General features: G+C 40.5%; 1 protein-coding gene across 3 annotated transcripts in view; it reads left to right on the top strand.

The window, feature by feature from the left end:
- Window positions 1-13,289, top strand: part of MEGF10 (multiple EGF like domains 10) — a 397,687-nt gene that overhangs the window by 324,920 nt on the left and 59,478 nt on the right. For all 3 annotated transcript variants that reach the window (XM_030927482.1, XM_030927483.1, XM_030927484.1), the window contains 3 exons: window positions 6,449-6,695; window positions 8,598-8,718; window positions 12,814-12,950. In XM_030927482.1, the coding sequence (XP_030783342.1) occupies window positions 6,449-6,695; window positions 8,598-8,718; window positions 12,814-12,950 (505 nt within the window). The remainder of the gene's footprint in view (window positions 1-6,448; window positions 6,696-8,597; window positions 8,719-12,813; window positions 12,951-13,289) is intronic.

Below are 13,289 nucleotides of genomic sequence, written 5' to 3'. Positions count from 1 at the left end.
CTATTAGATGCTAGGCTTAGTACTTGGGTGATGAAATAATCTGTATGACAAACCCCCATGACACGAGTTTACCTGCATAACAAACCTGCACATGTACTTCCTTTTTAAAAGGAAAGAGATAGGTAAAGCATAAAGCACGGAACCTGGCATGATGTAAATCCTCAGCAGATAGAACCATTTAAAAAATCTTACCGCTTGCTTTTCTTTTACTGCCAAAAGGATACACATTTACTGTAAAACATTTAGAAAACCTGGTTAAACCAAATGAATAAAAGAATAATCATACATAATCTCAAGACCCAGAGATACCCATTGATGCCATTTCACTGTAGCTCTGTCTCTCTTTCTCATTTTAACCCTTTTCCCTCTTTTCCCCAGATAGTAGTTTCAACCATATGCAATTGCTGATACTTGGCCATCTTTACCTAAATTCATGACAGTTTCATTGGGTTCATTCTGATATATTGCTAAAATTGGATTATATGGTGCATTGTTTTTTGAGATTTTTTTTTTTTTTTTTTTTTTTTTTTTTTTTTTTTTTTTTTGAGACAGAGTCCTACTCTGTCATCCAGGTTGGAGTTCAGTAGAGCAATCATGACTCGTTGCAGCCTCAACCTCCTGGGCTCAAGTGATCCTGCCACCTTAGCCTCCTGAGTAGCTGAAACTACCAGTGCAAGCCACCACGCTGGGCTAATTTTTGTATGTTTTTGTAGATGTGGGGTCTTGCTGTGTTTCCCAGGCTGGTCTCTAACTCCTGACCTCAAATGATCTTCCTGTCTCAGCTTCACAAGTGCTGGGATCATAGGCATGAGCCACTCTGTCTGGCCTTTTTAAAATCTACTTTTTATAATTATGATATCATAAGTATTGTTCCAGTTGATAAAATTATCTTCTATAAAATCATTTGATTAATGGATAGTATTCCATTGTATGACTGTACCAAATTTTTTTCACCAGTTGCCTATTCCTGGAAAACTAGGTTGTTTTCAATTTATTGTTATAATCAGTGCTAGGATAAATATCCTTACAGCTTTGGAGAGAGTGAAATATAGTGGTTTAGAACACAGACTCTGGAGGCAGGAGGTCTGTGCTTCACCCCTTGCTACCTGTGTAACTTTGAGCAAGTCACCTGGATCTCAATTTCTTTATCTACATAATAGGGACAACAATAGCACCTATTTCATAGGGTCACTATGAGAGTTAATCTATCATGAGTGCTTGGAACAGTGTCTGTGGGCATGCTAAGTTATTATTAATGAGTTAGTTATTTATCTTTTAGGAATGGTTATTGTCTTTATGTGTATCTACACACACACACACACACACATACACACTTACACACATATGCATACTTATTTCTTTGGGAAAAACTCCCAATTGAAGAATTTATGGTAAAGGGGCTTTATTAGACTTTGCCAGACTACTTTCTAATAAGGATGTGGTAATTTACTGTCCTGTAGTACTACATAAGAGTGGTGGTTTCCAGCTGGCTGCAGCAGCTTATTCCTGTAATCCCAGCACTTTGGGATGCCAGAGTGCCCAGATAGCTTGAGCTCAGGAGTTCAAGACCAGGCTGGGCAACATGATGAAATCTCATCTCTACCAAAAATACAAAGAAGTAGCCGATCGTGGTGGTGGGCGTCTGTAGTCCCAGCTACTCAGGTGAGAGGGTCATTTGAGCCCAGGGGAGGTTAAGGCTGCAGTGAGCCAAGATTGCACCACTGCACTCCAGCCTGGGTGATAGAGTGAGACCCTGTCTTAAAAAAAAAAATGTGGATTTGCACTCACGGGGGAGGTTACCGTTATCACTGTAAGTATCAGTCTCAACATCATTATTATTGTGACCCAGGGTGCACAGATTTTCACCTCTGAAATCAGAATGCATCTAATCATCATTGTCAAACAGATAACTACATGGCTGTGCAAAACCTTCTGTTGACTCTGCTGAAATGAAGAAAGGGTGTCATTGCATCCTAACGTCTATGAAATTCAGTTTCATTTGGAAATTACAGAACTAGGCCAGCAAATATAAAGATTATGAACTAGTTGCTGGGCACAGTGGCTCACACCTGTAATCCTAGAACTTTGGGAGGCCAAGGATGGAGGATCTCTTGAGGCCTTGAGTTCAAGATCAGCCTGGGAAACATAGTGAGACCCCATCTCTACAAAAAGTGAAATAAAGAAAAATTATCATCTGAATGCAAAGTGAATGACATGGAAAGTAGATAATACTATTTTCAGAGAGTATCTTGGATCGGTTCTCAAAGGGGTGCCTAAGGACAGAGTTTCCTGAGCTGCATTTGGAAGGCTGGGGAGTACTGAGGGAGCGAGAGGACAGGTCTACTATCTCTCCATAGTTATTCCTACTTCTTTTTGTTGTGTACAGAGCTGTGAAAATGTTAATGGCCATAGTACGATAGCAGAGAGAATCAAGTTAGTGTCCATAGTCTTTTGGCTGTTGCATGTATCATTCCCTGCAGCCCCTGCACCCCTCACACCCAGACTTCCTCCTTAACAGTCCTCTACCCTGTACCTAAACGTGGCACACCCTGCCTTTTGGTCTCAGTTTAGGCAACAGTTTAGCTGGGAAGCCTTTTCTGATACACCAACACTGGTTGGTTAAGTATCAACTCTTTATGTTTTCCATTGTACCTCATCCATCCCCTGACCTTATTACTTATTATTCAGTATTGTGTTGCCTCAGACTTGATGTCTGTCATTAAATGGTAAGCTGCTAGAAGCCTGTGCTCTTTATTTTCCTTTGAATTCCAGTCTAGCACCATGTCTGACGCATGGCAGGTACTTAAAAAATATCATTTAAATGAACTTCAGTACCCAGCCCATGAATGTAACCTGGGCTTACTGGGGTATTGAAAGTTATAGCCATAAGGGTTCCAATGTGAGTCTATTGTTTTGAGAAGATCCAGTTCTCTACTAGTTTTTACTTAAGGATTGGAGCTTCAATTATATATAATCCAAGTAGTACTAAACCAGCAGTTTAAACTTCCAACTTATTATGAGAGCTTATTAGAGCAAGCTGTCTGTGCCTGTCTGAGACTCTCATTAAGCCATTCCATGAAATATCTGCATGAATCTGGGCATCTTGCACCTGAGAGCCCGTTTCCGGCGGTTAGTACAGTAAGAACTGAAACCAGAGGCTGAAAATGAGTCGGCACTTGCTCATAGCATTTAGGTCACTTTCAATTTAATCTGAAATAAAATTTTGTTCCTTTACCTCTTTTTAAAAAATAGAATACTCAAGCTATTTTCATGTTAACTATGTATTTTATAAGTTGTTAGTGGGAATAGCCAACCAGTCACTTTCTCTTGTGGAGCGAAAGAAACTCTTGCCCTGTGAGATTAGAGTGAGGTGTTGAGGAAAAGATGTCAGATGGTTTGAGTTCACACTCTCTCCAAGCTGTCTCTCCAAACATGGTACTTCAATTCAGAATAACTGGTCAAATTCTGCACTAAACATAAGGAATGAATTCTACCTCCAGTCTAGACAAAGTCAGTTTACCCTTGTAGTTATCAGGGATGAAAGCTGGCTTATGTGCTGTAGCCTGTATAACTCACTGGGATACATTTAAAAATGGATACGTTGAAATGGTTAAATATGACAAATGAAGAAAGGAAAGGAAGTCACAGTAATGTCTGAATTCAACCCAGGTTTCTGTGTCCTACTTGTTCTAATTCCTATTTGTCTGTAAAGATCTGTATGTGAATATTTTTCCTGAATAGACCATGTTAATGAACAGTATTCATATTGTAAGGTCCATGTATTAGTGGCAGTTTAGGAAAATACAGCCCAAAGCGGGGAAGTTATCACTTGAATACATGTCACTGTGCTTGGATATAGCCCGGAAATTAACCATGTCAACATGATAATATTTCTTGAAGAGCCTGAAGCCCATTTTTCTATGCTGATAGTTATCAATTTCTGCTATAAACTCATTTCTATCATAAGACATCTTCAAAGTTTTTTGTTGTTGTTGTTCTTTTTCTGTTCTAATCCTAAGAAAACAGAGCTGGTGTCTGCCTGACTGTTCCACTGGGAGATAAGTTGTTGAATGAGGTGTAGAACACGGTTGTGAAGAAAAGGAGAAATCAGTCCTGTCCCCTCAGTTCCTGTACTTCTCCCTACCACTCTCTTGTTTTATAAAACATGTTCTGTAAAGCATGTGTGCTTGGGGCCACCAAGACCATGGTGTCACATGGGGGAAAACTCTGTAATAACCCACCATGATTTTTTAAAGTGCTTTTGACATGATCTTGCTGTTTGTATCAAGGTAATTTTATTAGGTAAAATTTCTTTTTTGTCAGTCAACTAATTCTCCACTGAACATAAGGAGTTGACAGATATTTAATTCAATATCTGAGGCTCCTAGAAGTTAAGAGGGACATGGAAACTTTGGAGAGCGTTCAGTAAAAGGATAAATGAAACCAAATAAACTTTTTGAAACTAAGTAAAAGTATTAGAGTTGTAGTATTTAGAGAAGAGCAGGCCAAGCTGCATTCACGTTTGTGAATAGGGTCATTTTTAATATAGAGGACAGTGGTGAACTGGTTTACTATACTGTGAAAAAGTCAGGAGAAGAAAAGGATTCAATGATAAGATAATGGATTTGGCTCATGTGGAATGATTTTTCTTACTCTTGAGGATTGATGAATCAAGTAACAAGTTACAAAGGCATGTGTAATTTATTTTGGAGGCCCTTCAAAACAGGACAGAGTCTTCCCTACCTGGGGTAGCTGAGAGGATCAAAAGGAACGTACCATGCAATTTTCTTAAAGATTTTTTTTTCTTTTAAGATCCTACATTAAAAGAATTACAATGGAAAAAAGACTCATTGTCCATATCCATAGGCAATAAAAGAAATAACTCATATGAATAGCAATTAGGCTTCAGTCTCATTTTGGAACTACCACCTAATCTTATTTTGTGAAAGAAGATTGTGAGTTCTTAGGTAATTGCTTTCTTGATCTGCTTTAGGTTCCATAATTCTCTCTCATTGTTTTTAATTGTATTAAAGTGTGTTTATTAAAGTACTAATGAGACCAAAGTCATACTGATTAAAAACAGAATTATTCATTTAAACCTTTTGATATTATGAAATCAAAGGTAGATTCTAATATTGGAAGACAGATTCAGTACTTCTGATGAGTTGTTTGCTGTGTACCTAGAGTTTTTTCTTTTGAACAATTTATTCCAGGTCTGTTGAAGTTACAAAATTTTTACGAAATGAAACTTTTTTTTTTTTTTTTTTTTTATCATAAAAGCAGTTTATTCTAAGAGCTCTAGGCAGGGTGCCTCTTCTTCAAGTGATTTTTATAGCATCTAATAAATAAATATGCTGCTGGCTCGGCAATACATATTAAGAGTACACATTTTGTTTATCATCACCGTCTCTAATTTTTTAGAATGTTTGGAATTGAAGTTTTTTTCCTTCCCTGCTCCCCTTTTCTACTCACTGACTTTTGTATTGAAGCCTCTCTTTCTTTGCTTTGGAACTGCACTTTAAATATATCTCTCAAATGCTATTTTCTTCCTTTGTCTTTTACCCGGTTTTGTTTCTCTATTATCTTTTTATTTAATGTGCATTCTTCAGCTTCAGGCTTGTCTTATTTTTTTAAATATGTCAATGTATTTAAGCATATTTGTCCATTTTTTTCTGCCCATTATTATTATTATTATTATTATTTTGGTTGGTAATTCTGATTACCTTCCAATTTGTTTTGACTGATATCTTAAAAGCAAATCAGTAGTTTCCTTCTTAGAGGACTCGGGACTCTGGCCCAGACCTGTAGCAGGGTCAGTCTACTCCCCAGTACCTCTGCCTCTGGGTCCCCTGTCCCTTTTCATGGTCACTGCCTGTGATGGTGATCTGGACTGTTGCCATTTTTCCTGCTCCATCTCTCTGCCTCTCATCGTCAACTCCTTCCACACACCTAGGAGGAGGCAAATCTGTGCTCTCCCTTCTTGCTTAAAATCTTTCACTACCAATCCCTTGTTCACAAGATGCAATCCAAACCCCTTCATATGCAAAAAGAGTCCCTGCATGAGCTGATCATTCCCATCTGCCTAGCCAGCCTGCTCTCCTTGCAGACCCCCTGAGCTCTTCCCCTAGCCCATTTCTCCAGCCACATCAGACTCCACACTCTGGATTCAGAACACAGTCTGAGTAAACTGCCTGGGGACTTTTTATTTTTTATTGACATGATTGTCAATGAAGTGATAGTTAAACAATGGAGTGATAGGAGGTGGCCCAGTTGGTGCTGAGCACCAGTTTGTGAAGCATTGCCATGGGTTGGAGCCAGGACCCTGATGTCCAGCTAATGAATGGCGATGAGAGGGCACCAAGCCATTCTCCCCAAGAGGAGAAGAAATCTGGTTCTCCCTTACCCACACCCATGCTCTGATATCCATTGTTTCTCTCCCCAACCTCAGCCTGTGATGGTGATCACTGGGGTCCCCACTGCACCAGCCGGTGCCAGTGCAAAAATGGGGCTCTGTGCAACCCCATCACTGGGGCTTGCCACTGTGCTGCGGGCTTCCGGGGCTGGCGCTGTGAGGACCGCTGTGAGCAGGGCACCTATGGTAACGACTGTCATCAGAGATGCCAGTGCCAGAATGGAGCCACCTGCGACCACGTCACGGGGGAATGCCGCTGCCCACCAGGATACACCGGAGCCTTGTAAGTCACATGCTGCCCAGCAGCAGAGCGGAGCCCACCCACCCTCTCCATTCGTGCTGCTGCTGCCATCATATTTCTTGTGCTTCAGTTTGCATTGCTGCCTGAAGAGTTACTGATGGGTCTAGGCTGCAGGCACAGATACAGAGGTCAGCTGTGATGGCCACTAGGTGCTGCTGCTGCTGGCTCTTGGACATCAGAGCCCAGCCTGAATCTAAGGGCCAGCTTCCATGCTTTCCTTTTAGCAAGGCAAAGAAAAAGAGGGTCAGTAAGGATGTTGTGTTGAATGGCACTATTTGGGCGTTGTTGGGGCATATTTGGGGTTCTGTTTGGATCTCCCGAGATTACGTTCATTTATACTGCTGGGTGTTAATGGTCCGTGTCTTTTTGCTCTTTGTGGCAATTAAATAGCTGGGGAAAGCTGGGTGGGTTCAGTGCATTAGAAGAGAAAAGGAGGAAGGTGTTAAAAATAGTCCATAATAAAAGATTAACTCTTAGGGATACATACGTTATTTAATGCCCATGGATACATATTGCTTTGTGAATGTAAAGATATGTGTATTACATCTATGTAGATTATGTGCACACACAGTTTAATTCTTTCTGAGGAACATTCAAGCAACTACTTAACCTCCACTGTGTTTATTTTGTGGAAAGGGCATGCTTCAGTTCACTTCTATTCACCAACAGAATTAAGAGGCAGGAGTTGCTAAAAAAAAGTAAGAGATAGAAAAATCCTGTTCTCTTACTGAGAAAATTACATTTATAAATCACAGAACTAAAACTTGAAAAAACAAAATATGGCTGATTAGGTAAACACTTCCTGCCAACAGTGTTAAATGTCTGTAGAGTGGAGCTAAAGAAAAAAATGCATTACCCTAGAAAGTCCTGATTTTCAGAATTGAAGATTATCTCAAACTGTTTAATTGTTAATATTGCTTTTATGGGTTTTCATTAAGGCCACAATTGAATTGGGCTCTGGGAAACCTGGAGCGAATTCCCAGGAGAGCAGGAAAGACAAAGGCTTAGAGAAGAAGGGCCATGCGACACGTGGGTGGGTGAGAGAAGGGAAACTTGTCAGTCAGGAGGAGAGAACGCCAAAAATGGATGATGAGAAGGAGTTCATGTCCTTTGCAGGGACATGGATGAAACGGGAAGCCATCATTCTCAGCAAACTTAACACAGGAACAGAAACCAAACACTGCGTGTTCTCACTCATAAATGGGAGTTGAACAATGAAAACACATGGACACAGGGAGGGGAACATCACACATCGGAGTCTGTCTAGGGGTGGGGGAAAAGGGGAGGGAGAGCATTAGGACAAATACCTAATGCATGTGGGGCTTAAACCCTAAATGATAGGTTGATAGATGCAGCAAACCGCCATGGCACATGTACACCTGCATAACAAACCTGCACATTCTGCACATGTATCCCGGAACTTAAAGTACAATTTTAAAAATGAAAAAAATGAACGATGAATATGTGCACAAAGGGTGTGATGTGCAACATCTCAATTTTCTTTGGGAATAGAACAAACACATAAACAAAGGTAGACTTAAATTGGAGCACAAGCGCTTTATAAGAGTTACATGAAAAGTTCCTGTCACCAATGAGTGTTTGGCCAGTTTTCTTCCTCAGTGTTCTCAGACAGGACAGCTTCTCTTCCAACCGAAATGGCTTTATTAGAAAGTACCCCAAAACAAAGGGAAGGACTGGGTGACTCCTCAAAGACACTTCCAGGCAATATGATTAATGTTCTTGATGTCAATGAATTAAATGAAGCAATTATTGAACACAGAAAGCTTGTCTATTTTGGGGAACCTGGGTGCTATTGTGCCTGTGAACCTGAGGATCATGTGTCTGGGAAATAACAGTGTCCTTTGTCACATGTTAATCCCTCAGCTGTGAGGATCTTTGTCCTCCTGGTAAACATGGTCCACAGTGTGAGCAGAGATGCCCTTGTCAAAATGGAGGAGTGTGTCATCACGTCACTGGAGAATGCTCTTGCCCTTCTGGCTGGATGGTAAGCTTCCTTTCCACCTCCTCTGCCTCCACCCCAAAGTCACCCATTCCAGGATACTCAGTGAATACACATGCAGGAGATTTTAGCACAAAAGAAAGTTACCATGATGGTTGAAGATTTCAACACTGGACAGACTCAAGCCATTTTAAAGCCGAAGCTCTTCAGTTCTGAGGAGACAGAAGAAGGTGATTTAGTCCTAGACTTGAAGTGCATCAAAGGTTGTCATGTAAAGGGTAGTGGCCATCTGTCCTGCATTTCCCTTAAGGATAAAAAAAAGAGAGACAAATATCTAGTCTCACATGACAGTCAGTGCTGATAAACACTAGATTTATTTAATAATTATTTTCATAATTTTGTTCCAGGAGTTGTTGTTGTTCTTTGGGAATATTATTCTCAACAGTATAAGTGTCACGTGAAAAAAAAAATCGTATAAATCTGGAGATACATTGAGGTAAACCACATTTACCAAGTATTGCAGGACTTCTCAGAGCCTTGAGTGTGATAATCCAAGAAGAAGCTATTCAACATATTTTCCAAACTTTGACCAGGATACCCTTTCTTCATGTAGCAATTTCACATGCTTAGAGTTACGTAGAATACACAGTGACAATTAGCTTCAAATTAGACATCTGAAATCAGGAAATAGAATAATATTGATGTCATCTCTCTGAGTTTGTTTGTGCCTATGTCTGCTTGAAGGCAGATGAGTGAGCAACCAATACCTGTTTCCTTCATTAGCAAACTATTTAACAGAGCAATTGACTTTTTTTTTAATCACCTTCTATTTCCACGAGCAGTGCTGAAGCTGTTCTTTCAGAGGTTACAAGGGACTGAATTGCCAAGACTCTCTGTTCTCATTCAGCTTCACTTCTCCAAAGCTTTTCATTCTGTTGATCACCAACCTCCCTTCCTTAATTCCTTTGCCTTCTATTTTTCTAATCATCCCCTCTCTTACCTTTCATACTAAAGATCTCTTTTTCTAATCCCCCTTCTTCTACATACTACTTCATTACAGGATTTTGTAGGTTTAAGTTTTGTCCTTCTCTTTTCTCACCATAAATCCACTCTGGCAATCTCATCCAGACCCATAGCTTTAAGAAGCACTTGATGGTTTTCCTAGATGTTGATCTTACCTGCCTTGAGCTTAGATTTATATTTGTCACCCCAACCTTGATAACCTATAGACACAAAGCCACCATCTGTTTGGGCAATGTCCAAGCTAGAGTCTCCACAGCCAGACCTGGGAGGAGAATTGGTCTGGTATTGCCCTTTCTTGTGGCTGTGGAACAAAGAAGAACTGGAGTTCATTTTTCAGTGAGGGTCTTGGGAAGTAAGAGAGAGTTTAAGATGTCAAGGCCACTGGGGCAAGTATACAATAAAAATCAGATCTGAGAGGTCAGAAATGATGAGTAGCCCAGACAAAGTTCATTTTAGAGGCAAAGCGTGGAGAAACAGCATGAGGCAACGGAGTTTGAGAGAGAGGAGAACTTTAATTGAATACCTGAGGATGAGGACGAGGTGAAAGAGAAGCTGTTTAAGGAGTACTGAGCAGGTTTGAGTAGGCCTGGCAGAGTCGATGTTAATACATTTAATAAATTCAAACTTGTATACCCAAGCCTTTTGTAAGGCTACTCCTCCTCTACCTTTTTTGTCTTGGTTAAAACTAACACTTCTCTCTTAGTTGTCTGAGGTAAAGATGCTGGGTTATTTTTGACTCCTTCTATTCTTTCATTTCCTATCAGCCTTTTGCCAACGTTGGTCTTCTGCGATGAAAGTATTTTGCTGGAGCAGCAGAGTGTTGAGAATCCCATGCTCTCTGGATAAGGAGCTGTGGGCCTTTTACTCCTAGGACTTCTGTGTAGATATTGTCTGTGGCGTTGCCTTGCCTTGATGCTGAGGCTCTTCTCAGTTGGGGTGGTCAGGATGTGGGTAAATGGTAACCGCAGGCTTGGGTTATGAGTCCCAGTATGTGGACAGATGGACCCCTCTCTAGCGGCCCAACGGAGCCTCCCCTCACCTCTTTCTCTGTGTCCTGGGCCTCTTACCTTACTTCTGCTTCAAAAATCCTTCAGCTTGTTTTTTTCTCCTGTGTAGCTGAGCTTTCAACTTATACTTCTCCTTTACAACATGTTATTTGTGCTGTCATCCTATGTGCTTTTCAAAGTTGAATATATATTCCTATTACACACACATACCTTCGTATTTCAACTAAGAGAAATCATGTCCTCTTTAAAACTGCTTGTGAATGCTAATCCTTATGCACGAAAATATTTCAGTGCATTTCTGAAGCTTGTGTGGGACCACTATGGGTAGTTAAGTCAGGCTCTGAGAGAGTGAGAATTTTCACCCCTGCTTACCACAGACCGACCTTCAGTACATTATTCCTGCAGTCATGCTTTTACCTCACACTAAGTATACCATGTCAGACTGGAGTGGAGGGACTAGAGTGATTTTTACATCTGTCCTCTTCCCCATATTGTGAGCTAATTGAGGATTGTTACCTTATCTTTGATTCTCAGTGAGAATCTTTGATTCTACATCCCAGCGCTCAACGCCTGGCACGTAGACAATTCTCAGTTAAGTGCTGATTCGAATCATTTCTCAAAGGCCTTTCCCATTCCAAGAGTCTGTGGAAGAAATTTCCCGTTTGTAGATAGCTAGAAACCACCAGAGGAGACTTAATTAGCACACCAACTGCCTTTGTGGGTAGCCAGGAGTTAGAGGAAATGTATTTGCTTATGCTGTCCAGAATAAACATTTAGGAAACCATCTGGTGTTCACTTGCTTCCAATTTCAGAGTGCCCACAGTCTGCCTTTTTTTAGAGAGAGGGAGGACAGAGCAACAGCTTCCAATAGTTAAAAACATTAGAAAAATCCCTGTTATTTGGGATATGTTGTTTGTCTAATTATAAGTCCAATAAATAGATGAGAAGCTGTGAGCCCAAGTGTTACAGCCAAGTGAAGAAGAAAACAGAGTATTTCATTGAGTTAATGGTACAGTATCTTATTCTTTTTTTTTTTTTTTTTTTTTTGAGACGGAGTCTCACTCTGTCGCCCAAGCTGGAGTGCAGTGGCCAGATCTCAGCTCACTGCAAGCTCCGCCTGCCGGGTTTACGCCATTCTCCTTCCTCAGCCTCCCGAGTAGCTGGGACTACAGGCGCCCGCCACCTCGCCCTGGCTAGCTTTTTGTATTTTTTAGTAGAGACGGGGTTTCACTGTGTTAGCCAGGATGGTCTCGATCTCCTGACCTCGTGATCCACCCGTCTCGGCCTCCCAAAGTGCTGGGATTACAGGCTTGAGCCACCGCGCCTGGCCCCAGTATCTTATTCTTATCGAGACAGGATTGGAGTAAATATAATGACTGTGCTTGACAAGATGGACAGCCTCTAGGGTGAGGAGAAATATCCAAGTTACTCTCTTGGTTTTTCTCTCCAGGAAATAAGTTTCCTATTGATCTTGGCTCAGCAATGCTTGTTGAATCTGCTGAAAATAAAATGTTTTTTTTCTGAAATAAATGTCTAGGTTCATTCCTGTAGAAGTCTTTCTTTGGCAATGTGATTGTTAATTCAGGTACATAACATTTCAATCTTGTGTTATGCTACATTTTAAGAAATAACGTCAATGATAAAATGTGTATTTTCTCTAGAACATATGGTAAAGCATTTGGATATTCCGTGTGCGGCAGATGTTGCCATTTATGTAACGGATGCTCAATAAGTATTGTTGACTTATTGTGCATGTAAGACACAAGGAAAAACATCAGGAGGATTTATACATTCCTTAGGTTGCCATAATAGTTTGATGTAACTTTGTCTTAAACTTCAGTTTTTAATATGGATTTTGCTTAATATTACTATTCAGCCATCTTTGAATGTATCTTGAGATTTGGGCTTACTGAGTAATTAAGTCAATTTAATGTTTCTAACATTTTAAAGATGATGAACAGTTTATGTGCTCTAAAATTCCCCAATCTAATTTTCTTGCAGCCCTGTTCCCTTATCCCTCCTTTCTATTTCCTCTCTTTTCTTCTTCATCCATCAGTCGTCTTTCCCTGGCTGGAGGCCCATCTAATTTTCCAAGTCTCTTTGAATGCAGGGCACAGTATGTGGTCAGCCTTGCCCCGAGGGTCGCTTTGGAAAGAACTGTTCCCAAGAATGCCAGTGCCATAATGGAGGGACGTGTGATGCTCCCACAGGCCAATGTCATTGCAGTCCAGGATACACAGGGGAACGGTAAGGATGCCCTTGTATTTCTCTGACTGTTCATAATGATGTGAAAGGAAAGTTTGTAGGGTCTAGGCAGCATCTTCAATAACATGTGTCCATGACTCTTCCATAATAGAAACTGAATTATAAATAGCAATGGTAAATTGAAAATAACAGAAAAAGCACTAAAAAAAAAAAAAAAAAAAAAAAAAGACCATGAAATATCAGCTATTCAGAACCCGTGATGAAAATGTCATTCTAGAGAGTTGAGTGTTTAGGACTGCCACTTACACTGTAAGTGCTTGGGGATAGATTTATTTTTAAATGGGATGTGTACTTAGGTACCTTTCAAAAGTATGAAGTGAC

This window comes from Rhinopithecus roxellana, chromosome 3 (assembly GCF_007565055.1).
Source record: "Rhinopithecus roxellana isolate Shanxi Qingling chromosome 3, ASM756505v1, whole genome shotgun sequence".
NCBI lineage: Eukaryota > Metazoa > Chordata > Mammalia > Primates > Cercopithecidae > Rhinopithecus > Rhinopithecus roxellana.
This window is presented reverse-complemented; position numbering and strand designations above follow the sequence as displayed.